We start from the raw sequence: 27,788 nt of genomic DNA on the forward strand, positions 1-27,788 counted from the left end.
AATCAGCAAGCCCTAATTAACTTTATTTAAGGTTGGCCAATCCACTTGGAAACTTATCTCTGTCTCCAAATTTTTAATTTATTTTACATATTAGTGTACTTCCACCATTGGTTGAATGAACTATGATTGTACGATCAATCTAATAACTTAGTGTCATGTCACATGACCATCTTCCTTCCTTCCATACAAGAAGCTACTGTACTAATCCTCTATAAAAAGAAGTACAACAGTCAAAGAGTTCAGCTGCTACAATATACACAATGCTCACAAAATATGTGGCGGGTATGGAGGTGCACCCACTACAAGTACATGTGTGCAGACTCTATCATCTCTGCTCTCTTTGCCGACTTATGAACTGAGATTGATGAGAATTCTGCATGAAGACTAGATTGCCAATATCAACAATCTCCCATCTGGTTCACAAGAACAGATCCTGTATAGCATGGTATGCAACCCTTGTTTGTTTCATATGCCTGCTCACAATCTAAACAAATCCAGCAACTTGAAATTCTTACTTGTTCAATTAAGAAAAAGCTAGCCAAGCTAGCTTCCTGCAAGCATCTGGAAATGACTTTCAATAATAAGACTGGAAGAGCTCTGTGTAGTTCGAAAGCTTGTCTCCCACCAACAGAAATTGGTTCAGTAATACCTCGTCACCCACCTTGTCTCTCACAAAAATCATATAATTTCAAATAAAGCAAAACTAATATATTTTAATACTTCAGAGTGCTCAGAAACGAGCATGAAATGACTCAACCAAAGATTTACATGAAAAAATTTCCCTATCAAATATAGAGAATATTCCAAGCACAAAGTCAACAGCTGCTCAAATAAATCAGGGTAAAACCAGTCAAGAGTAAGGATGGAAACAAGGGGGCTCTCCAACGAAGCTAACTTAGCAGAGCAAGGTTGGTTCTTTTTAAATTATATAATTTATGGGAGTTTAAATTAAATTTTATATGCTCTGTAGTCATGTAATAGTATTTTACTATTATCTAATCAATTGTCACATTATACATGTGTAAATGTTAAATAACGTACTTGGTATCTGCATTATTATTTTATAACAATTATATTCCTAATGTATTTGTTTTGCATGGATCCCATGGAACTATTCTGCCTAGGGTAGCAGATGGCTTTTTAAATTTTTGTTATTTTTCCAGAATCTTTATGTCACCCAAAATGTATTTACTTAATATATGACACTGTAGTTGCTGCAAAACATGATCTACACGTTATCTGTTTAATGCTAAACAATCTGCATACCATTCCTGTCTGGAAATAATTATATCAAAGACAGAAATCACAACACTCATGTCACTGTAGTAAACAGATTTGCCTTTTATATTTTTCATTAGTTATCCTACATGGAAAACCAGTTTTTCTCAATCTTTAAATGCTGCTAAAATAATTGATTTACTCAGAGAAATGAGACTTTATAATTCTTCCTAAATTAGATTAAGTTGGTAGTGCCAATGCCTAAGTGATTAGTAATTAGAATAATTTACCATTTTGTTATGCTTAGTGTAGAACTATTTATTGAGTTTGCATCCCACAATAATACAGATTACCTAAGGAAAGAGGTTTTCAAGAGCAATTTTTAGATGTACAATTTCATAGTAAAAAAAGTCAAAAGGTAGGGATAGGACTAATTAACAAAATATATACAGCAAATTACAATCTAGTGAATTGAGATTTGCCGGTTATTCCTGACAACTGTGATACAGGTGCCAAAGAAATCTGGGAATATGTTCTTTTGCGAAAGAAATCACGAACAGTTCCCTTTATTTGTTTTTGAAAAATACATTCCTTACTTGCTAAGATAAAAAATTGACAGTCAGCACCATTATAGAAAGTGACAGATGACTCTCAAACCCAGAATGCAGAAAGAACAACAAATAAAGTGAAGAGATCTGCTTAAAGAATACTGTATGTCATTTTATTGCCAACTCAAAATAACGGATTGCCTCCAGCATTTAAGATATCTAATCGAAACCATTTCTCATGTAGAACAAAACCAAGATAGAAAAAGAATTTGCCCATAGAAAGACCTGATAGCTATAAAAACAACTACATTCAAAAAGGCTTGTGTAGCAGGGTGACCACTTGCTCCAGCCTGGAAGGGGTTAGAAAAGCCCTGCAGAGGGCTGGGGCTGGGCAAGGTAAAATCCTGGCTGATTGGGGGAAGTGGCTGCAGCTGGGGCCATGCCCCAAACTGAGCAACAGGGCCTTACAAGAAGGCCAGGGAAGCCAGGAGCAAACAGTATCTCTCTAGCTATAAAAGGAGATGGGCCTGGCTGTAGGGAGCTGGACATAAGACCTGAGTGAAGCAGGGCTGAGGAAAGGCAGAGGAGATGGGGAGCTCCAGCCTGGAAAGCCCCAAGCTGTGGCCTAGCATTGGGCTAAAAGGTACTAGGGGTTGTAGAGGGCAGCCCAGGGGTAGGCCAAGGCAGCAGATCGAAACCCTCCTTGCCAGTGATGAGTAGGCTGATACTGCAGTCTGCCCCAGGGTGTGGGGCAAGACAATGACTGGCAGTAGCCATATACTGAGGCAAGGTGGAGATAGAGGGTGGGGGTTCCCTGGAAAGGAGAGACCCTGAAAGAAAGGGGTTACTGCCAGGGGGCAGCACCCCATGTAAAAGGGCACCGGGTCCAGGGAGGGACATGGGGGCCAGAGGACAGGTGGATCACCAGCCTGCAGAGGGTGCTCCAGACCTGAATCGAGCTAATTCCCGGAAGACACCAGCAGGGGGTGCCGCAGGGGTGAGTCTGCTCGTCTACAGTTTGGCTATTTAAACAGTTCAAATTAAATAAAACACAATTTGGGCTAATTTGATTCTCTGTTCCAAATTTCAGAGAACCAAGCTACTAGTTTATGAACCTTGGAGGGAAGGAGTGAGCCCTAATAAAACCTTTCTTAGCTTGGTCAATTAAATGGCTAAGCCTTGTCTAGAATATCACATCTGTATACAGTATAGTTCAAACATGTTTTTAATAATTTAAGGTCACATTCTATCACCCTTACTCAATCAAGTAGTAACCACTGACACGTCTACTCGCAAAGTAAGAAACTACACCTCTACCCTGATATAACGTGACCCAATATAACACGAATTCAGATATAACGCGGTAAAGCAGCGCTCTGGAGGGAGGGGGAAGGAGAACGGACAGCGGGGCTGCACGCTCCAGCAGATCAAAGCAAGTTCAATATAAAGCGGTTTCACCTATAATGCGGTAAGATTTTTTGGCTCCCGAGGACAGCATTATATCGGGGTAGAAGTGTACTTAACCTAAGTCAGGTAGGCAGAATTGGGGCTTAAATTATTATTTATACTGTGCCATCAAACAGACAAAAGAATGTGCCTAAATGAAGAGTTTCCAATCTAAGTAATGGATGAAAGAGAAATCCCCAATGATTCCTGAATGCAAGTTTTAAAGAAGTTCAAAGCCTACCAGTGCCATCAATCATTATAATAAAATTAAAAGAATTGCAATTTGTATTTCTTACATATACCAAATACTTTTGTCTGTATCCTATATTTTTCAGAAAACTGTTTCTTAAATGCACAAAAAATAAAGCAAAAATTGGTTTTATATTAACATTACTCTCTTTTTGAGTTAGTCCTCAAGGCTACAGTAAAATTTGAGATGCATTAAAACACAAACCCCTATATGCCATTAAATAACATCTATATGCCAGAAGCAGTTTATTGGAGTATGTTTAGCTATGTAAATTTAAAGCGCATTCAAAAATCAACCACAAGAGAGGAAGGTTGTGTGCACTGAATAAGTGATACTGGTGCTTTCAGTACAATTTAGTTAATAGTTAATATATTGTTTTATTAAACAATAAAAATTAAAGGTTCTCTGTAAAAATGCAATTTCCCTTTTTTTCCACAGCAAACTGACTTCTAGGATCCCTGCTCATCAGCACTGCTTTGAGACATCCAGTCTCCCAATAGGTGATAATTTAAGAAGGGGCATTATCAATATAAATTACATTTTTAAAAACTACATTAAAATAACATGATGGTTCTAAAGTCAAGCAAGTATGTCAGTGCTGCCAAATCCCTCAGTGCTAAGTGAATTCTAAGATGTGTGATACTTGGAAGGTCTGCTCCTCTGCCTTTTCCAAGTTGCTACAAAGCATGGTTCCTTCTAACTATGCATGTTCAGCATAGAGAGATTCTGCATTTCGTATGGGCCAGTGCTGGCTGTAGAGGCAGACTGTGGAGAGGCACGAAGACCTTGCAGGGAAACAGCTTACTCTTTGCCATGCTGAAGATCCAAGAAGCAAACCAAAGGTCAGGGTGAAAGACAGGAAGGGAAAAATCTGAAAGACCCCACTAAAAATGATGCAGCCTGTATCCTGCTGTGCATGGAATCCATGATTAATCTGACATCATTTATGATTAACCACTGGTATATGTAAAAAGATTTGGTATCTTAGACCCCAGCCCAGCAAAGTAGTAAGCATGTGCTTAACTTAATTGGGACTATTCATAGAATCATAGAATTAGAAGGCACTGCAAGGGTCATCTAGTCTAACCTCCTGCCAAGATGCAGGATTTCTCATGTCTATTCATGTGCTAACAGTGTTTTTAAACATTTTTGTCATAAACGGATAGTTAAGAGTTAATAGAACAGAAGTACTTCATGTCTCTTTTGCCTGTAAAGGGTTAACAAGATCAGTGAGCCTGGTTGTCACCTGACCAGAGGACCAATTAGGGGACAGGATACTTTCCAATCTTGAGGGAGGGAAGTTTTTTGTGTGTGCTGTTAGATTTGGTGGTTGTTCTCTCTGGGTTCTGAGAGTGACAAGGTGTGCAACCAGGTTTCTCTCCAATCTCCCTGATACAGGTTCTTATAGATTCAAAATAGTAAGTACTAGGTGATAAGGCGAGTTAGGCTTACGTTTGTTTTCTTTATTTGCAAATGTGTATTTGGCTGGGAGGAGTTCAAATGTGTATTTGGCTGGAAGGAGTTCAAATTTGTATTTTGCTGAAAGGATTTTAATTTGTACTTGTATACTTAGGCTGGGAGGGTATTCCCAATGTCTATAGCTAAAAGACCCTGTACCTATTCCATTTTAAATCTACAAAGATAATTTTTACTGTTTTTTCTTTCTTTAATTAAAAGCTTTTCTTGTTTAAGAACCTGATTGGGCTTTTTTTTTGGTGTGAGACCCCAGCGGACGGGGTCTAGATTCACCAGGGAATTGGTGGGGAGAAAGGAGGGAAGGGGGAGAGAGAGGTTAATTTCTCTCTGTGTTAGAATTACTTTCTCTCTCAGGGAGAGTCTGGGAGGGGGAGAGAGGAGGAGGGTGGAAGGTGAATTTTCCTTTCTGTTTTAAGATTCAAGGAGTTTGAATCACAGTGATCTTCCAGGGTAACCCAGGGAGGGGAAGCCTGGGAGAGGCAACGGTGAGGGAAAGGGTTTACTTTCCTTGTGTTAAGATCCAGAGGGACTGGGTCTTGGGGGTCCCTGGGCCAGGTTTTGGGGGGGGGGGACAGGAGTGTACCAGGCACTGGAATTCCTGGTTGGTGGCAGCGCTACAAGTACTAAGCTGGTAATTGAGCTTAGAGGAATTCATGCTGGTAACCCATCTTTTGGACGCTAAGGTTCAGAGTGGGGAATTATACCATGACAATTTTATATACTTGAGTCCCTGCTGTACTGGGATCTAAGAAAATAAAATGTTTAAAAATCTGTATTGGTTATTCATTTATCTGCAGTTCACTGTCATAAAAGACACATATTCCTGGGTTTCAGCCTTTGGAATGAGATTTAGAAACAGATTAGCAAAGTAAAAGAATCTGGAACCCTTAGACGAGTAACAGATACAGAATGTCAAAGCCTTCCTTTTCAACAGAGAAAAATAAAACTGATACTCCAGTTCCCAAGGGAAGTTGGATGAATGAGTGTTGATCTATTATAATTAATGCCTTGAGTATGCAGAATTACAAGTAAATAATTTCAGATTTTTTCTACTGACGCAAATAGATTATTAAAAAGAACATAGTCCCAGCAGCTACAAAGCTCAAGCAAGGCCTCCTTGAAAACAGAAGTGGTAGAAACCTTATTCATGCTGAAGAGCATATTACTCCTCAAGTGAAGACTATAATGGACCACTTGTGGAGGAAAGCGATACTCAACATGAGTAAAGGGTACCAGAATCAGGTCCATTGAAATTACCCACAATCCAGCATAATTTATTCTGCCAAAACTCCCATTGACTCCAATGGGAGCTTTATCTGGGCACATAATGTAGCATTACACCAATAACCAGAAATAGAAACAATCAAATCAGGAAATTCAGAAAGACACCATGACCAGGAGACACAAGGCAACAGAGGTAAGTCTCAATTTTCCATCTAGCATTAATGGATAGAGAATACACAGATCAGTCCAGGATTCTCAAGTCAGATGACTGTAGGTAAAAATTTAATGAAAAAACAAAAATTTGCCTTCAAAAGAGAACTCATTATTGAAATACTTTTTTTAAATCTTAAATTCAGCAGAAAATAATGGCTTTTCATTCACCTGGAAAGTTTCCTACTTGCCAGTGGCAAGTGCATTTCTGAAACCATACACAGACACCCACATCTACAACCACACACATCACCCTTAAAAAGTTTCCAAATCTCTTAGATAACTGAATAACTGTACCCCAGTTTTTGAAATGTTTTTATGTATTCATTATAGTAAAATTAGGTGATTCTGCAGGTATTTGAGTTAACCTTATCTATTTACAGCATCTAAAGGCAAATTAACAGGTTTCTAAGGGTGACTACTGAGCCTGCATTATATAATTTTTGTTGTTTCAAAACAAAGAATTTTATTTTGATATACGTCTATCCTGAATTCGCAGGTACTTAGAAGAAAAGGTTACTCACTTGGTGCAGTAACTGGAGTTCTTTGAGATACGTGTCTCTGTGGGTGCTCCGCTTTAGGTGTGTATGTGCCGCTGCACCTTTTTGAGAGACATTTGATAGCAGTGCCCTTTCTGCCTGGACATGCGCCCTACACATCTTCATGCCTCATACCAAGGCTATATAAGGCTATGCAGGCAAACTGCCCCCACTTCCTTCCCTACAGCAAAGCTCACAAAGGCAACTCTGAAGCAGAGGGGAGGAAGGCAGGTAGTGGAGCATCCACAGGGACACACATCTCAAAAAACTCCAGTTACTGCACAAGGTGCGTCAGAGCTGTAACTAAGCATTTTATCACCTGGGGCGAGGAATCATATTGGTGCTCCCTAGAGGCAATGTGTGGGGGGGTCACAAGGTCACTTGTTACCCTGATTTCTGCCTCCTATTTAGCACAGAGATTTTCAAACTGTGGGGTGCACCTCCCTAGGAGAATGCATCCCACAGTTTGAAAACCGTTGCCTCCTGCCAGGAGCCAGCAGAGCTGAAGATGGTTGGAGCCTCCTTGCCCACTCAGGTCTCTGGCTATCCATGCTGTGGGAGCTGGGCACTGGCTGGCTACCTGACAGACCTCCCTGCTCTGCTCCCTGAGCCAGGCTGCCTCTGCACAGCTGGGTGCTCCCCAGGGCAGGTGGCACAGCTCTGAGCTACATCCCTGACATGCTCTTGCCTCTGCTCTGAAAGCCCTTGGTGCCAGCAGGCAATACCACTTGGAGCCGGCCCCTGCCCATGAAGTCTGGCTGCCCAAGGTGCTCCCTGGAGTACTCATTCCCTTTGGGCACCTGCTTCTCAGCAGCTTGGTCACACCCTGCTCACTGTCCGGGGACCTGCCATTGCAGCTGGATCACTCTTCCCACACTCCCTGCCCACTGATTGGAACTCCCCTTGGCTGCACTGCCCTGCACTAGCCCCGTGGCTGCCGGGCTCGTGGTCACACAGCCTGACCTCTGAGCACAGCCATGCGAGCCCAATGCCTAGGTGCTGGGGGTAAGAAGCTGCTGGAAGGGCAAACTTGCTCCCGCCAACTCCAGAAACCAAGGTCATGAGAACAGAGCAACCCCTAGGTTCCAAATAGAGGACACTGCAAGGGGGAGGGGGTGGAGGAGTTGGAGGGGACATTTGGGGGGTGCTGGAAGGTATAGCTATGGGATTCTGGAGGGGATATCTTGGGGGGTGCTGGAGGTGGGCTGCCAATGCTGGCAGGGGCTGAGCTGACTTAACGGGGGAGCCCCACCTGCTGCTGCTGTCAAGGGGACGCTGCATGCGGGGCTCCTGCTTTCCCCCTATACCCTTATTTTCCCCATCTCCCTTCCCCACTGCCCCCTGCCCAATCTCCTCCCCCACACTTCCACATCCCCCTGTCCATTCCCTTATCCCCTTCTCTTCCCCTTGCGCTATCCTATGCCCCTTCCTTACTTACTGCCTCTTCCTCTACTTCACCCCCCTTTTCCTATATTCCACACACACACTGCGGGCACTCACCGTTATACAGAAAATAGGATGAGGGCCATATAGGGCACCCAGCACACATAGAAGAGGAACACGACTGGCAGTAGGACCCAGGAGGCGGCATCCAGCTTTAGAGGCAGGAGAAACAGCTCCTGATTCTCCTCTGCTCCCTGCCCAGACCTCTGCTTGTGGTAGGGAGTGAGGGTGAGGACAAAACACTCCCACACACACTACACCCATGGACTCCAGCTGACGTGGCTGGGCCCAATCCTGCAGGGGTGGGGGGCTGACACCGCTTGGCCTGATACTGCGCTGCCCCATTTTTGCACCTCTGCCGGCTCTGCGCCCTGGGTGGCTGCTCCTCTTTCCCCACTCCAGTTATGGCATAACCTCTCCTTCTGTGGGTAGTGTCCCCGGGAGTGCTCCAAACTAGGTGATTCCCTAGCAGTAACCCTTTAAGGAGGTGAGAGTTTCAGAAAAGAGTCCATTACTGAAGGAGGAACTTGTTGCCTCCTGCCAGATCTAATCTTGCACCATGAATTAGGACATAGTGGTAGGAAAACATATGCATCAAGGACCATGTTGCAGCTCTGCAGATTTCACTAACCTGAATGTCTTTGAGTAGAGCTAGACATAGTGGCTGCACACTTGACAAGACCACAATCTCTTATAGGAGGTGTAACCTCAGCTAAACCATAGCAGGCAATAATAAATCCAGAGATTCATTTAAAAAGTCTCTGAGTGGAGACAGGCACTCCCTTAGACCTATTTTCAACAGAAACAAAGGAATCTAGGAGTCTTCCTGAATGGCCTAGTCCTTTGCAAGTAAAAGGCTAATACCCTTTTAACATCTAGTGCAGTATTAAACACAGACTCTTGTGTAGACTGATGCAGTTTAGTTAAAAAACTCAGAAGGTGAATGATTTGGGTACAGTTCAGAGGACACCTTAGGTAAGAACTTTGGATGAGGTCATAAAGATACCTTCTCCTTGGAGATCAAAGTAAAGGGAGGGTCTGCCATTAGAGCCCCCATGTCCCCAACCCTTCAAGTAGAAGCGATGGCTACCAAGAAGGCCGTTTTCATAAGACAGATGTAGCAGTAAGCATGTAGCTAATGGCTCAAAGGTTTGTCTCACGAGACAGTTAAGAACCAGGTTGAGATCCCAAAGTGGTGTAGCGGCTGTAGTCTATGGTCAAAGATTGATAAGTCCTTTTAGGAATCTCATTGTGGTTGGATAAGCCAAGAAATCTTCCACTGATGCATGGAAAGCTGTTATTGCTGCTAAATGAACCTTGATGGAACACATAGAAAGGCCTGAATTTTTCAATTCCAAGGGGTAATCCAATATTGAGGAAAGATGACTGGATAGGAGAAAGATGGCATTGGTTACACCAAACATTGTATCTTCTCCATTTCTGAAGTAAGTATGTCTAATAGATTCCTTTTTGCTATCTAACAGTATCTTCTGTACTTCCAATACACATGTGGTCTCTAGTCTCAAGAACCATTGAGGAATCAAGTTTGTAATTGCAGGACATTCAGATTGGGGTGAAGCATCTGATTCACATCCTGAGACAACAGTAAAGCTTTAATTGAGAGCAGCCACGGAGACAGAGAGGTGAGTTTGATGAGGTAAGGAAAGCAAACTTTGGCTAGGTCCTGCCTGTTCTTGATAAGGACCTTTGAGAGCAATGGAGTTGGAGGTTATGCATAGAAGAGACCCTTTGTCCATGTAACAAGGAAAACATCTCCCAGAGACTGGGGATCCAGCCCTCCTCTGGAACAGAATTTCCTGCACTTTGTGTTGGCTGCCATGGCAAAAGGGTCAATGTGTGGAAATCCCCAAGCTAGGAATATTTTATTGAGGACTCAAGAGCCAACTCCCATTCATAATTCAGGGAGAAAAGTCTGCTCAGGTTGTCTGCCATGTTGTTTTGTATTTCCAGGAGATAAGAAGCCAAGATGACTATCCAATTAGCTATGCAACCATTCTGAAGCTTTATCACTTCAGTGCAGAGTGAGAGAAAATGTGCTCCACCCTGACAATTGATATAACATATGCACACTATGTTGTCTGTCATGATCCCGATGGACTTATTTTTGAGTAGGGGAAGAAAGTGCAGGCAAGCATTTCTGACCACACTTAATTCCAACAGATTGATGGGCAAGTGCTGTTCCTTTTGCGACCATTTGCCTTGGACTACGTGAGAACCCAGATGTGCTTCCCACCCAAAGAGGGAAGCATCAGTATTAATATGACTGTAGGAGGGTTCTGGCTGAACAGGATTCCTGCACAAACTTTGAATGGATTAACAGACCAAGTGAGTGACTGTAGGACCTGACTGCATACAGAAACCTGTTTACTGGCTACATAAACAGTCCTGAGCCACACCTGGAGATATCAAAGAGGCAACCTAGTGTTTTGTGTCCCAGCAGTTGCAGACATGTCCTTGCTGGAACTTGAGGGCTGAGCTGCACTCTTTGTTTCAGGTGCTCTACAGCAAGGAACCTCCTAAGAGAGAGATAAGTGCTTCCTGATATCAAATCCATCAGCTCTCGTATAAAGAGAATTCACTGTATAGGGGGTCAAGATTGATTTCTCAAGATTTAACTGCAGGGCTAGACTTTGGAATAGTGCAGTTGTTGTTTGAACTTCCAACCATACCTCCTGATATGACAGACCCTTGAGGAGACAATCTTCAAGATAGGGAAAGACAGTTATTCCTCAATGACAGAGGCAGGCAGCTACAACTGCCAATATTTTTGAGGACACCCTTGGACAGATGAAAGGCCAAAGAATAGGACCTGGTACTGGTAACGATTGTGATTGAAAGTGAAACAGAGAAATCTTGTGAAAAGGATGAATCACTAAGTGGGAGTAGCCATCTTGGAGACTGTGGGCCGCAAACCAGTCCCCTAATTCCAGGGAGGGAATTATAGCTGCTAGCAACACCATCCTGAATTTCTGATGTTTGACATGCTTGTTCAATTGTTTGAGATCTAGTATTGGCCTCTTGCCTCCATTTTTCTTGGGTATCAGAAAATATCCAAAATAGAACCATTTTCCCCTGTGTTGAAGTGGGACTTTCTCTATGATACTAGACTTAGGAATGATGAGATCTCCAGTGTCAGCAGTCACTCATGAGAGGAGTCCCTGAAGAGGAATGGGCAAGTGGGATTGGCAGGGGGTGGAGGTAAATTGGATAGTGTAACCTGACGTAATGGCCTCCAACACCCATTTAGCTGATGTTACCATGCTTGATGAAATAGAGAGAGGCAGTATCCAAACTGAGGAAGGGGGGTTGTGTGATACAGCTGATAAAACATTTTGGGTGATTGGGTGATCTGGACTCTTGACCTAACTATCAAAACTGGTGTGAGGAGGATGCTAAAGGCTGGAATGAAGCAGTCGAGGTAGCTGCAGGCTCTTTGTTTAAAAACCTCAACTTCTTAGCTGGTAGCCTTTGTGCTGATTGAGACCTGCTAAACTTCTTTTGTTTTCGGGCATGTATACCCCACAAGGTCCAAGATCCTTTAGAGTATGAAGCAAGTCATCCGTGGAATCTGCGAAAAGCTTCTGGCCATTAAAAGGTAAATCTTCCACAGTCAATTGTACCTCCTGTGGAAATTCTGACAACTGAAACCAGGAAACTCGCTCACCACTAGTGCAGTGTAAACAGACCTGTCTGCAGTGTCCACCAAGTCAGGAGAAGTCTGCAGTGAAATTTTTGCAAAAAGCTGACCTTCCTTTATTATGGCTCTGAACTGTTCTCAATGTTCCTGTGGTAAATGGTCAATAAAAGTATTAAACTTCTCATACTTCAGTTAGTCATAATTTGACATGAGTGCCTGGTGGTTAGCTATTCTGAATGGAAGTGTTGCTGATGGATAGCTGTTACAACCAAACGAGTTCTGTTTTTTCCCTTTCACTGACTCCATCCGCAACCACAAAATCTGATGCTGGATGAGAAGATAAAAACTCAGAATTCCTGGGCAGAACTTAGTATTTATCAAACCTCTTGCATGTGGCAGGGCTGGGGGCAGGGGAGGTCGCTGGAGTTTGCCAGATGGACTTGGCTCCATCATTAGTATTCTGTACTTAATTTCCCTGTTTTTACTGGATCTTCTCTTAAAAGAAGAAGAGATTTTACACTTGCTGAGAACGTGAGAGTCTCCCAAGCAACAAATGCAGTGGGAGTGCTAGTCACTAACAGGGATTACTTCTTGAACAGAGAGGCATCTTTTACATCCTGGGGAGCCCAGCATTCCTGACAAAAGAAAATGTTGTTCAAGCCCCTCAGTAGAGGAAAAAGAAAAACAAAAATGTGTATGTATATTTTAAGAAAATAGGAACAAATGTTCCAACTATATGGTACTAAACCTACTATTACTAAGAACTAACTACAAAGCTAAAAGACTAATAAAGGGGGGGAAAAGGTACACAGGCACATGCTAGACTATCACTGGCCAAAGGTGGTTGAGAAGAAACTGATGGCGGTTTACCAGCACAGCCTTATATAGCCTTGGTACAGGGCATGAGGATGTGCAGGATGCATGTGTAGGCAGAACAGAGACTGCTACCAAAAATCTCCAGTCAAAGTCACAGGGGCGCGTGCATGCCTAAAGTGAAACACCCATAGGGACACTACTCGAAGAAGAAAGGTTGATATTTTTTGGTTAGTATTTGGAAAACTAGCAAATAAAATAGACTAGGAAATTGACTATTTATCAGTACAACACAAAGAAAATATACCTTCTGAAGAACTTATGCCCCAATTCTGCCAACACTTCTGCACATGCATAAACCAACTGAATGCTTGCAGGAATATGTGGTAATCCCAATATCTTATTTCTCTGAATGCCAAAATAGTTCACCCCATTTCATGTATTTAAAAACCCTTGTATAAGCAAAAGATCTTAAATATTTCCTTTACTATTAACTTTGTTTAAAACTAAAATATGCATCTGACTTTTTCTTTTTTTAATTAATTGCAAAGTTTGACTGGCACATCTTCCCTTCTACACTGCATTAACAAAAGCCAGATGCACTAATAAACTTGATATTACTTTTCCCTCTCCAGACATCTGAATATGGTCTGTTACCCTCCATTATTGTGGCACTTTTTGTTCTGCCCTTCTGGCTAAAGACTAAAGTATTTGTTGGCTGCCACCATTGGCACATTATGTATTTGCCTCGAGGAGTGTGGTAAAACAGTACAATCCTCCTCCCTTTTACAGAACAATCATATCATCTTCCATATGAAACTTGCCACTACCATCTGACACGGTGCTAGCTCTTCTACATGGTATCACAAGCACTATTACAGTATTTTAGCATTAGAGTGGGTCTGGAGCAGCGTCCTTACTTTAGAATTAAAGTGTTAACCTTCAATCTCTAGACAAACATAGCAGTCACTATTGCTCGTATTCACTTTCAGAATCTCTATCTTGGTCCCATTAAGTATAATTCCACTTGAGATAGAATAGAGTTCTTTAGTACTAAAAGTTCTCCATTATTTATCTTTTTCATTAATGATTTAAAAGACTGTATGTCAGTAATCTAAAAAATTAATGTTGACTTCATAAAAGTAGGAAATTTATTATGCATGCTTCCCAGAGATTTATCCTTTTGGAAAGTCTCTTGCAGACCTCTCAACAATAGTGGCATTAATTTTTTCCAAAGCGTTCTAACTGGAAAAAAAACCAAAGACATTTCTGACTGTTTAAAAACAAACTGAAGCATTTTGAAGAGAAATAAATACATAACAATTGTCCTACTGGTTAAAACCAAATGGTCCATCTAATCCAGTATCTTGTCTCTGATAGCAGCCAGAACCAGATGCTTCAGAGAAAGAAACCACAGTGATCAGTTACAGAATAACCTGCCCACAGAAGATTCTTGCCTGTTAGTAACTGGTTGGCTTATGTCTTGAACCATGAAGGTTTTTGTCCCATCCCAAACTAAAATATTAATCCTAAATAAAGTAACTTATACTTTTATTCTGGTTATCCATAAAAATGTCTAATCCTTTTTTAATCTTTTTAGCCTCAATAATGTATTTTGCAACAACTGCCACAAATTCTTATTGTTATAGTCATGTTGGTCCTAGAACATGAGAGAGACAAGATGGGAGAAGTAATATTCCCCAGACCTGAAGGGCTCTGTCGAGCTCAAAAGCCTTGTCTCTTTCACCCACTGCTGTTGGTCCAGTAAAATATATTGGACCCATCTAGTCTCTCACAAATTAATATTGTGTAAAAACATATTCAAGTTTTAGTAGGTTTGAAAAACAGCATCACCACTTCAGGTAACTTTTAAAATGTTGTTTGTAATTTTTTTGTGCTACTGGTTCATTCTATTAATCATTTGAGATCTCAAATAATTTTGAATATTTATTTATTTAAAAAATCATTTCCGTTGACTTTTTAAAAAGTTAAAGCACCGAAGAGGTTCAACAACAGTAAATCATTACACAATTTCTCACTAAAGATTATAAATTATTTAGGCCTTGATCTTGCAAACACTTACACATAGCAAACAACTTGATACATGTGAGTAGTCTCACTGAGTTTGTTATATCAATTATATTAGACCAGTAAAAACCCAGCAGGATCTTATTAAAGGGGACAAGACAAAGATGCCACATTTATTATGATAACAATTTATGACTAATAACTAATATCTTAATTCTTATACACACACATTATACCTATTACCTATACACACACACACACACATTCACATTCTACCTAATACCTATACACACACACACACACACACACACACACACACACACACACACACACACACACACACACACACACACTCATCAGGTGTTCTGCAGCTGCTGCATAGTTACCAGTCCTGAAGATAGCTTAAGTTCATGGCTTGATTTTGCAGCTTGGGTTCGTAGCTTGTGGCAGCTAACTGGTCAGGAAAGCTGGGTACAAGGCTGAGCTGGATCTCTGTTGGACAGGCACCGATGTTCTTCCATGTTGGCAGCAGAATGTTACCCAGAGTTTCTCATCTCACCCTTCTTTTTTATAGGCTTTTAGTTTGGATTCAAAGTCTATAGGTCTTGCTGTGTCACGCTGCCTCTGGGTTTAGATTGATCACCCATCAATTGCAGGCGTGACTTTCAGCCTTGGACCTGGCTTTGATCTTCCTTCTGTTGTCCTTTTCTTTTTAGGGTGGATGCTTCTTACTTTGTTTAGGGCTGTTGTCTAGGTCTTCAGCCGTTGGTATTTGAACTTTATCTCATCAGGACGGGCTGGGCCTGGAGGTCGATTCCATCATTCATACATACCTCATTCACACATCTAAACTAAACTAATAAGATTACAGCAGGGTTTGCAAAAATGAAGGTTGGAGGAAGCTTTTACAAAATGGAGTGAGTGTTTTAAAATGGGGTTTGAATTACAATATGGAACAGAAGTTACAGTGTAGGCAAGTGTAGTGAATGGTGAACAGAAGTTACATTAATAAAGTGAACAATTAAAAACAATTTCATTTATCAGTTCTACAAGTTCAATGTGACTACTTCTAAGTTAGTGAGGAGGGCTTTAAACTAGGTTCGCCAGGTGATGGTGACCTAAGCCCAGAGGTAAGTGGGGAAGTGGGATACTGGGAGGAAACACAAGGAAGAGGGTGCAACAGGGGAATCCTCCTTGGCTCATACTGAGAAAGCAGGGCAATCAGCTAGTTATCTTAGGTGCCCGCACATGGACGCAAGAAGACTGGGAAACAAGCAGGAAGAATTGGAAGTCCAGGCACAGTCAAGGAACTATGATGTGATTGGAATAACAGATACTCGGTGGGGTAACTCACATGCCTGGAACACTGTCATGGATGAGTATAAACTGTTCAAGAAGGAAAGGCAAGGGAGAAAAGATGGAGGAGTTGTATGTAAGGGAGCAGTATGATTGCTCACAGCTACAATATGAAACTGGAGAAAAGCCCATTGAGAGTCTTTGGGTTAAGTTTAGAGGTGAGAGCAACAAGGATGATATCATGGTGGGCATCTGCTATAGACCACAAGACAACTAACAGAAGTTTCCAGATCACAGGCCCTGATTCTCATGGGGGACTTCAATAACCCTGACCTCTGCTGGGAGAGCAATACAGCAGTGCACAGACAATTCAGGAAGTTTTTGGAGTGTGTTAGGGACAACTTCCTGGTGCAAGTGCTGGAGGAACCAACGAGGGGCCGTGCTTCTCTCGACCTGCTGCTCACAAACAGGGAAGAATTGGTAAGGGAAGTACAAGTGTGTGGCAACGTGGGCAGCAATGACCATGAGATGGTCGAGCTCAGGATCCCGGCACAAGGAAGAAAGGAGAGCAGCAGAATATGGACCCTGGACTTCAGAAAAGCAGACTTTGTCTCCCACAGGGAACTGATGGGCAGGATCTCCTGGGAGGCTAATATGAGGAGGAAAGGAGTCCAAGACAACTGGCTGTATTGTAAAGAAGCTTTATTGAGGGCACAAGAACAAACCATCCTGATGTGCAGTAAGAATAGCAAATATGGCAGGTGACCAGCTTGGCTTAACAGAGAAATCTTCAGTGACAAACACAAAAAGGAAGCTTACAAGATGTGGAGACTTGAACAGATGACTAGGGAGGAGTATAAAAATATTGCTCGAGCATGCAGGGGTGTAATCAGGAAGGCCAAAGCACAATTGGAGTTGCAGCTACCAAGGGATATGAAGGGTAACAAGAAGGATTTCTATAGGTATATTAGCAACAAGAAGGTCAGGGAAAGCATGGGACCTTTACTGAATAAGGGAGGCAACCTAGTGACAGATGATGTGGAAAGAGCTGAAGTACTCAATGTTTTTGCCTTGGTCTTTACAGACAAGGTCAGTTCCCAGACTGCTGCACTGGACAGCACAATATGGGGAGGAGGTGAGCAGCCCTCACTAGTGAAAGAACAGGTTAAGACCTATTTAGAAAAGCTGGACATGCACAGGTCCAGGGGCTGGATCTAAAGCATTAGGGAGTTGGCTGATGTGATTGCAGAGCCACTGGCCATTATCTTTTAAAACTTGTGATAAGGGGGAGAGGTCCCAGATGATTGGAAAAAGGGAAATATAGTGCCCATCTTTAAAAAAAGAGAAGAAGGAGAATCCGGGGAACTACAGACTGGTCAGCCTCACCTCAGTCCCTGGAAAAATCATGGAGCAAGTCCTCAAGGAATCCATTTTGAAGCACTTGGGAGAAGAGAAAGGTGATCAGGAACAGTCAAGATACGATACAGCGTATTGTGCTTCATTAGTAGGAGCACTGCCAGCAGATTGAGGGAAGTGATTATTCCCCTCTTTTCGGCACTGGTGAGGAGACGTCTGGAGTATTGCATACAGTTTTTGGGCCCCCCACTACAGAAAGAATGTGGACAAATTGGAGAGAGTCCAGCGGAGGGCAACAAAAATGATTAGGGGGCTGGGGCCCATGACTTATGAGGAGAGGCTGAAGGAACTGGGCTTGTTTAGTCTGCAGAAGAGTGTGGGGGGCGGGGATTTGATGGCAGCCTTCAACTACCTGAAGAGGGGTTCCAAAGACGATGGAGCTAGGCTGTTTTCAGTGGTGGCAGATGACAGAACAAGGAGCAAGGGTTTCAAGTTGCAGTGAGGGAGGTCTAGATTGGATATTAGGAAAAACTATTTCACTAGGAGGGTGGTGAAGCACTGGAATGGGTTTCTTAGGGAAGTAGTGGAATTTCCATCCTTAGAGGTTTTTAAGGCCCTGTAGTGGGGTGGTCACCCGCTCCGCCGCAAAGGATTTAAAACAGCCCAGAAGAGGGTGGTGGCTGGGAGCAAGCAGTTCCCAGGCTGAGTGGGGAAGTAAGCTCAGCTGTGCCCATGCCCCAAGTAGGGCTCAGCTGACCCTTATAAGAGGGCAGTGGGCACGGGGCACAGACAGACTCTCTCTAGCCTAGTGAGAGGGAGGGACCTGGCTGCTGGAAGTGTACCAAGGTACTTGAAGTGGAGCAGGGCTGGGGGAAGGCCAAGGGAGCTGGGGAGTTCTGGCCTGGAAACCCCCAGGCTGCGGCCTAGTGGAAGGCCAAATAGGTACTGGGGTTGCAGGGGGCAGCCCAAAAGGGGTAGGCAGAGGCAGTAGGTCCAAACCCCCTTGCCTGTGATGAGTGGCATTTATACTGCAGTCTGCCCTAGTGAACGGGGGCTAGATGGAGACTGGGCAGTAGCCAAAGACTGAAGTGAGGTGGGGATAGTGGGTGGGAGTTCCCTGGGGAAGGGAGACCCAGAGACTGAGGAGTGTACTGCCAGAGGGCAGCACTACTGCGTGCAAGGGGGCACTGGGTCCAGGAGGGACTTGGGGGCCAGGAAAAGTGGGACACTGGCCTGCAGAGGGCGCTCTGACAGCTGGAGAGCTAATTCCCAGAAGGTACCAGCAGGAGGTGACGCAGAGGTGAGTCGCGTACAGTTACAGGCCCGGCTTGACAAATCCCTGGGTGGGATGATTTAGTTGGAGTAGGTCCTGCTTTGAGCAGGGGTTTGGACTAGATGACCTTCTGAGATCTTCCAACCCTGATCTTCTAGAAGTCTATGATTTGTGTGTGCAAATTTACTTGTGAATAAATGTGCACAGATCAGGACCTTAGAATTTACAAATGGATTCATTGTGTTTGTAATTATCAGCCCATCTGTAAAAGCAAAACAGTTCTTACAACAGTTCTACAGAAATTTTATTACCACCATAATAAACCACATTTAGATACAGATAGTTATTTTCCAGTGAATAATGTACTAGTTATTTCACTGGCTGATCATGAAGATGCTGGCTATTGTATCTTTGTAGTCTAAAAAAAATTAGTGTACTTATTCAAAAGCTTTATTCTCCTACAGCAGCAGTTTATACGGTGCTGTTTCACTTGCCATATCATAGTAGCTGAAATTTAAGAGTCAGCTTTATTTAGAAAGACAGTAAGTAAAAACTGAGAAAAATATCCCACACCTACAGCTGTATTTCTCTTTCTCTAGGATCATGTGATCAAATTTAGGTACTACTGTGTAGTGAAGGAAAGAACATGTTAAAGCTACAATAGGTATGTTAAATTCCTTTGTTTAGAAAGGTTAGAAAATATAAAAGAGTGGGGGAAAGCTATTACAGCTATATATCACGTGTCCAAATCAGTCGTATCACTTCATTTTGATAAAAGAACATTTTAAAACTATATAGGTTAGGAACACTTCTTTTTGTCTCTCATCATATTTTTCATTGTTATCTTAAAAACAAACAAACCACATTTTGAAGAAAAAGACATTCAAGGTAGTGAAACAGAGAGCAAACAGATCAGTGTATTATTTCTAAAGATGTAATAGTTTGTTCCAGAAATCACAGGAATTGTAATACAAGTTATACCAAAAGGCTCCAAGGACACATTAAGTGATCTTATTCAATCTACTTAGGAGATATGTAAATTGCTCTGCCTAGTTTAAAATTCTTTCTACATGTCTCATTTGAGATACTAACTCAGCCACCCACCCCCTTACAGTACACTCATATATCTGAAGGCTTTAATAAACTAGGTCACACAACCAGTTTGATAAACTACGATACAAAATTGAAAAGCGCCAAGAATACATTTACTGAAAGGAATTTTTTTTTTTAATGTTTTCACTCCAACCTACCACTCTCTTTTAGAAGTCATGTTCTGTGTTAGGCAAATGTGTTAGTATAACAGCTAGAACATGACTTTACTATTAAATATTTGGAAGGTATCCTTGAAAGATGACTTATTTTGTTTGCACTACTAGAAAGCTATAGAAAGGATTAATTAATTTTAGCATACATAAAATAAACAGCATGCAAGGAAGTAAACATTAGAAAAGTAATACTGTAAATTTACTTACAAAATCAAAATCTCCATCTTGAGGGACTTTCCAGTTATCAGGATATTTGGATATGTGGTAGGGTTCAGGCATATTCTGATTACAGTTTTCATGGCTTTTATTCTTGGAATCTTGTTTATCAAAGTAGTCCATGAAAGAAGGTCTTTGTACTTGCGGTGAAGTAGCATTTCCTTAGTTGAAAGGAAAGGAAAAAGTTAAAACTGTCTGGAGATGGAAGATTTACTGCTCTACAAAATAAGCTGTTTATGAATTTATTGGACTAACTTTACAGTGATTCATGTAATGTCTATTTATTATTATACAAATTCAAATATCAGTATGTACTAAAAAAATAATACAAAGTTGTAGCAGTTTAATTAAAGATGTGATTTTAAACTGAATTAGCAAAACTGGTGCACAGATGGTGTATAGACTATGAATAAATGACTTCACTGGCAGTTGAGAGTACTCCGTATATAACAGGATCATAGCCTTACAGAGCAGATGGCTGGAAAATGCCATATAAATTATGGCATGAACTGCCACTCTATCATTCTTTTCATAAAAGAATTATGTCTGAAATATGTTGCCATTATGGGACGTCAAAAGAGTTCACCCATTGAATAGGACAGTTAATCTATAACACAGAAAAAACAGCAAAGAATCCTGTGGCACCTTATAGACTAACAGACGTTTTGGAGCATGAGCTTTCGTGGGTGAATACCCACTTCCTCAGATGCATCAGAAAAAACACTATATTGGCTCTATGTAACTCTCCCCTCGGGCTACATCCAGAATAAAAGAATACTATGAATCATAAAATGCTGTACTCAAATTATATAAATATTATAAATATACAAATTCTACCAGTACAATACAGAACATAATGACACTAATTAAGCAATTTGCAAACATCTACAAGGTAATAAGGTGATAAGTAACAGCATGGATTTGTCAAAAACAAATTGTGTGAAACCAACCTAACAGCTTTCTTTGACAAGGTAACAAGCCTCGTGGAAGTGGGGTTGCGGTAGATGTGGTATAACTTGACTTTAGTAAGGCTTTTGATACTGTCTTGCATGACCTTCTCATAAACAAACTAGGGAAACAGAACCTAGATGGAGCTACTCTAAGGTGAGTGCAAACATAATTCTTGGATGCATTAGCAGGAGTGTCATAAGTTCTGGGCACCACATTTCAGGAAAGACAAATTGGAAAAAGTCCAGAGAAGAGCAACAAAAATGATTAAAAGTCTAGAAAGCGTGACCTATGAAGAACGTCTGAAGAAAAAAAAAGGGTTTGTTTTAGTCTGGAGAAGAGAAGACTGAGAGGGGACATGATAATAGTTTTCAAGTACATAAAAGGCTGTTACAAGGAGAGGGAGAAAAATTGTTCTCATTAACCTCTGAGGAAAGGACAAGAAGTAATGGGCTTAAATAGCAGCAAGGGCGGTTTAGGTTGGCCATTACAAAAAGCTTCCTAAATGTCAGGGTAGTTAAGCACTAGAATAAATTGTCTAAAAAGGTTGTGGAATGTCTGTCACTGGAGATTTTTAAGAGCAAGTTAGACAAACCCCTCTCATGGACAGCAGATAATCCTTAGTCCTCTCTTGAGTGCAGAGGACTGAACTAGAAGACCTCTCAAGGTTCCTTCCAGTCCTAACAAGTCTCTGATTCTATGACAAGCACAAGTAACCTATGTGAATTTAAAAACAAGAATGCTAGACAAGACTACTTTTTTTTATTATAAGCATTAACAGCAAACTAAGAAAAAACATAGATTGGTTAGAATTATCCTGTTTTAAAGAGAATAAACTACAGCTAGGGCGGAGGATGAGGAGAATGTTGCAAACATCTTTTTAGGCATATGTATAATGCATGAGTGTGTGGGCTTTCTGATCTGCTCGGAAAAGAAATTTCATCAACTGCAAACCTGGACTATGGTACAGCGTAGTATAGTTAAGAATTGTAAAACAACTACAATGGGTATGCTTGCACTTTACTGCAAAATTTAAGGAAGCTTTTTTTTTTGGTCTCCGTTCCTGTAAAGTGACCAGGCACAAAAGCATGATATGTTCAAAAGATGCCATTAATTTTACCTAAAGAAGCCCACAGACATACAAAAAACGACTTTTATTAACGATTTTTCCTTTAAGGGTTTGGAGGAAGCAGAGCAATACAGGGTAGACTGATTAAAATCAAAGTTGTTTAAATCACCAATTTTAATCATTATTTAAATCAGTGACCAAGAAACCTTGATTTAAATCACCAATTTTAATTATGTTTTCAAATTCCATGTTTTATTTATTTTCTTAAAGAAAGGTTTATTTTCATTGAGAACCATTAAAACATGTTGATTTACAACTAAATAGAGTCTTTACACTAAACGTAGTACTATTTTTTGCTAAGCAGAAAGATACACTCTATCTATATACATTTATTTAAACAGTAGCATAGCTTAATTTACATTTATTGAGATTCTTAATTTTTACAATTCTTATGTTAGAAAATGGTAAATGATGCATTTCTAATTTACTAGATGATGATGAACTTTTTAACTGTGATTTATGTCAAGCTCTATTTAAATGGAAATTCAAATTCAATTAAAAATGCACAAAAACAGCATTTATTTATTTTATTTAAATTAAATAAAACTACCTTAAATGTGTTGGATTCATAAGACAAAAAAAAATCAAAAAGTTTATAAAAACATGTTTTGCATTAAAAGTAACTGATTTTTTAAGTAAAGGAAGCATTATTTGAAGGTAGTGAACTGAACTTATTGTTCCTAGTCATCACGTCCTTCAAGATTTTAGAATTAATAGATCTCTTCCTCTCACAACTAGTTTACTTTCCTGCTTTTTCAGCTGCCAACTGGTTTCTTAACTCTGAATGAACTAGTCATTGAACTGACCTAGTTCAATAAATTGTAATGAAGAAAATATTCTCTCTGTACCTCCAGAAGAGGCTGGTTTAGGACTTCAACAAACTCTGGGGTCTAGGCACTTAACCATTGACTTCCACAAGCTCCGTGGTCTGATTTTCCTTAAAACTTTAGAAGCAAACATATATTGCTTAATACAATTTTTGTTTTTAATGTACATGATTTTAACACATTATTATATGTTTAGGCCTTAACATATGTTGTCAATTTCAAATTTAATTTAATAGGTTTTTTAAAATAAACAATATTCAATTTAAATGTTAAAAAATCAATTCCACCCCCCCAAAAAAACCAAAAAACAAAACCATTGATTTTTATATACCCTGCAGCAGGACTGGAGAGTGCAAGTAGCCTGGTTAATATTTTCTGAGTAGTCCACAAAATCAGCCAGAGAGATTTTGTCACAAACATTTGAGTTTAAAGCTCAAAAAACAGAAGGGGCATGGGGACAGATTCAACTACTATCTCCATCCAGACAATTTACAGATCTCTCTCTCTGCTCCAGACCTGTTTTTCTTTCTGTCCAATTTAAAATCTTGCTTGTCTCTCTGACATCTTCTAGTGGATGTCTAGCCATCAGCTCAAGCTAACATGGCTAAAATGGAGCTCTTAAACTTCCCCCCAACATGCTGGCCCTCACGCTTGGGAGGTACTGCCCAGAAACATCTATCCTCTTTTTGTCTTCTGTTTGAATAGCATCTAGTACAATGGGGTTGTGGTCCATGACTAGGTCTCCTAGGTGCTCCAGTAATACAAATAATAATAAATAACACAATCACCACACTATAGTTGGTGTCTTCTCACTGTCATGGGTGATAAGAGGGAACTGGGGGAGGGTCAAAACTGCTCCACCCATTATGCCTTCCATTACAGCCATTACACCGTGGCACAAGGAGGCACAGAGTGATGGACTCTGCTATTCACAGGTTTATGAGCTCACATGCATGAGGCAAATATACATCTACATGGGATCCATCATGACACACATTCGAAGAATTTTTACATTAACAAATGCACTAGTTTGGAGTGCATGAAGGTCCCTTTTGCAAAATACACAGTTAAACAAACAACTTTTTAGTCTGAAAGCCTGTGTATTATACCTTATTGAATAAAAACCTTGTGCACATTCTCTCAAGGACCTATAAAACTACAAGCATCATATGTAAGGAAAATATGAAAACTATACTTAAAAGAAAGAAAATTATATCCCCCATAACACATAGCTGTAAGAATTTAACTTTTCTAAAGTAGTTGTAAATATGTTATCTTAAAAATATTATCCCCCCAAAAATCTCAGTTTAAAAAAAGGGGGGGGTAGAGGGGTAGGGGCACTGCAATTGGATCTGCATGGGGCCAGATTTCTATGGGGCTCTGTGCAGGCTTATCCTATTGCAGAATTGGGATCTCAGTCAACACATAGCCAGACACATAATGGCTAGCAGAGCCTACAATTTGTAGATTCATATATTCATAGACTCCAAGGACAGAAGGGACCATTGTGATCAACTAATCTTGTCTCCTGTATAGCACAGGCCCTTGAACTCCCAAAAAATACTTCCTAGAGAATATCATTTAGAAAAATAGCCAATCTTGATTTAAAAGCTGACAGTGATAGAAAATCCACCATGACCCTTGGTAACCTTCCAATGGTTAATTACCCTCACTTGTTAAAAACTTACACCTTCTTTATAGTCTAAATTGGTCTATCTTCAGTTTCCAGCCATTGGTTCATGCTATACCTTCCTCTGCTAGGCTATTATTAAATATTTGTTCCCCATGTAGATACTTATAGACCAGGGGTCGGCCACCATTCAGAAGTGGTGTGCCGAGTCTTCATTTATTCACTCTAATTTAAGGTTTTGCATGCCAGTAATACATTTTAACATTTTTAGGTCTCTTTCTAAAAGTATAGAATATAATATATAAAAAATGGTGGGGGAGGGATAGCTCAGTGGTTTGCACATTGGCCTGCTAAACCCAGGGTTGTGAGTTCCCTCCTTGAGGGGGCCACTTAGAGATCTGGGGCAAAAATCAGTACTTGGCCCTGCTAGTGAAGGCAGAGAGCTGGACTCAATGACCTTTCAAGGTCCCTTGCAGTTCTAGGAGATAGGTATATCTCCTATTATAATTATATAACTAAACTATTGTTGTATGTAAAGTAAATAAGGTTTTTTAAATGTTTAAGAAGCTTCTTTTAAAATTAAATTAAAATGCCTAGCTGCCAGGATCCAGGCAGTGTGATTGCCACTGAAAATCAGCTTGCATGCCACCTTTGGGACCCATGCCATAGGTTGCCTACCCCTGTTATACCAAGTCTCCCTTTAATCTTCTTTTTGTTAAGATAAATAGATGGACTGCTTTGAGTGTAACAATTTAAGGCAAGTTTTCTAATTCTTTAATCATTCTCTCAGCTCTTCTCTGATCCCTTTCCAACTTATCAGCACCCTTCTTGAATTGTGGGCACCAGAACTGGACATAGTATTCCAGCAGCAGTTGCACTACTGCCAAATACAGAGGCAAAATAACTTCTCTGTTCCTACTTGCAATTCCTCTATATATGGATCCAAAGATTACATTAGTTCTTTTGGTCACAGCCTCACATTGGGAGCATATGTTCAGCTGATTAACCACCACAACCCTCAAATCTTTTTCAGAGTCACTGCTTTCCAGGATAGAATCCCCCATCCTGTAACATTCTTTGTTCCCAGACATATACATCTAGCTATATTAACATGTATATTATTCGCATGTGCTGAGTTTACCAAGCAATCCAGATCGCGCCGAATCAGTGATCTATTACCTTCATTTGCCACTCCCCCAATTTTAATGTCATTTGCAAACTTTATCAGTGATAATTTTATGTTTTCTTCCAGAATATTGATAAAAGTGTTAAATAGCATAGAGCCAAGAACTGATCCCTGCAGGATCTCACTGGAAGCACACCTGCTTGATGACAATTCTCCTTTTACATTTAGAGACCTTTGAGTTAGCCCCTTTTTAATCAATTTAATGTGTGCCATTGTAATTTTATATCATTTAGCTGTAATCTCATAAAAAAAGATATCAAGTTAGTTGGACAGGATGTATTTTCCATAACCCATGTTGATCTGCATTAATTACATTATCCTCTGTTAATTTTCTATTAATCAAGTCCTATATCAACCACTCCATTATCTTGACAGATAAAGACATTTGTGAAAAATTTGTTCTGAATACTGAGTTTAAGTATGACACTGTTTTGGGAATGAATTTGACATTTGGATTCTTTCAAGGAGGTGACCAGTCCAAAATACTATATCAGACATATAACTTTTCATTTACTTTACATAAACTCTGCACTTAAATATCATGAAATAATATAGTTTATCAACATCACTTTGACACTGCCACTTTACAAAATCTTTATTGTCCTCTTTTCAGTTTCTAAAATTCTAAGTCCAGCATGGATTAGTGTATTTGTCCTTGGTTTCCTTTGAAGGAAGCATAATTCACCAAGAGTCATGTTCCTCTTCTTCCTACACAATAGAAGGGAACAGAACACAGTGTCTGGCAGCTTTACAAAAGCTATGTAACCTTGGGAAGCTATGTTCTTTTTCTACTCGGTTTTACACTGGAAAGGCAGTATATGTCCTGTAGTTCTTTTCTTATTCCCTGTTTCAATATTTCTCCTTGAAATAGTTCTGCAAGCAAATAACCAGTGAACGATTCCAGTTATCTGGATACAATATGCATATAATATCACATGAGCACTCTCTTATAAATTAATTTATTTATTTACAATGCAAACTAACATTCTTTATTGAATTTTGTATTTTAATAAAACACTTATTAAACACAATTCTATACACCTTTAGCTTAAGCACAATGATTCTGCTGGCTGCCGCTTCCCGCAGCTCCTACTGGCTGGGAACAGTGAATTGTGACCACTGAGAGCTGCAGACGGCTGTGCCTGTGGACAGTCAATGTAAACAAACTGTCTCGTGGCCCGTCAACAGACTACCCTGACAGGCCGTGTGCAGCCCATAGGCCACAGGCTGCCATTGCTCTAGGTCCTCAGTGACAGGTCGTCTGTCTAAATCTTGCTGATTCTTTCTCCATAACATCTCTAAGATACAGTCTTTCCTATCCATCCCCATAGCTAACACTCTTGTTCATGCTATCATATTTAATGTCTCAATTACTACAGCATCCTTTTTTCTGCTTGGACAAACGCAATCTTGCCACATTCATATCCATTCAGAATGCTGCTGCAAAGGTAATTTTCCTAGCCCATCATTTTCACCATGTCACCTTTCTTTGCATCCCTCTACTGGCTACCCCTTCTCTATGGTAACAAACATAAGTTACTTGCGTGGGTGGCGGGTATCCCTGGTGCTGCCACCGACCTGCCGCTAGACACCTGGGCCACGGTGGCCGCGTCCCTTTCCCAAAATCCCCACCGCCTGCTGCTGCTTGCCTGTGCCTGCCATGTCTCCTCCACTCCACCCCCACCTCCAGAGGTAACCGCTGCTCGCTGCATACCTCCTCCTCGGGGACGGGGGAGTGAGGAGGGACGTGGAGAGCTAGCAGACAGCCAAAGTCGGGCAGGGGAGTGAGGAGGCTTGGCCAGGTGCTCA

At 40.9% G+C, this 27,788-nt stretch overlaps 1 protein-coding gene across 3 annotated transcripts in view; it reads right to left on the reverse strand.

Annotated features, from left to right (window-relative positions):
• STK3 (serine/threonine kinase 3) overlaps positions 1-27,788 on the reverse strand; it is a 287,562-nt gene that overhangs the window by 67,658 nt on the left and 192,116 nt on the right. For all 3 annotated transcript variants that reach the window (XM_030553550.1, XM_030553551.1, XM_030553552.1), the window contains exon 10: positions 20,251-20,420. In XM_030553550.1, the coding sequence (XP_030409410.1) occupies positions 20,251-20,420 (170 nt within the window). The remainder of the gene's footprint in view (positions 1-20,250; positions 20,421-27,788) is intronic.

Source organism: Gopherus evgoodei, chromosome 2 (genome assembly GCF_007399415.2).
Source record: "Gopherus evgoodei ecotype Sinaloan lineage chromosome 2, rGopEvg1_v1.p, whole genome shotgun sequence".
In the NCBI taxonomy this organism is placed as follows: Eukaryota; Metazoa; Chordata; order Testudines; family Testudinidae; genus Gopherus; species Gopherus evgoodei.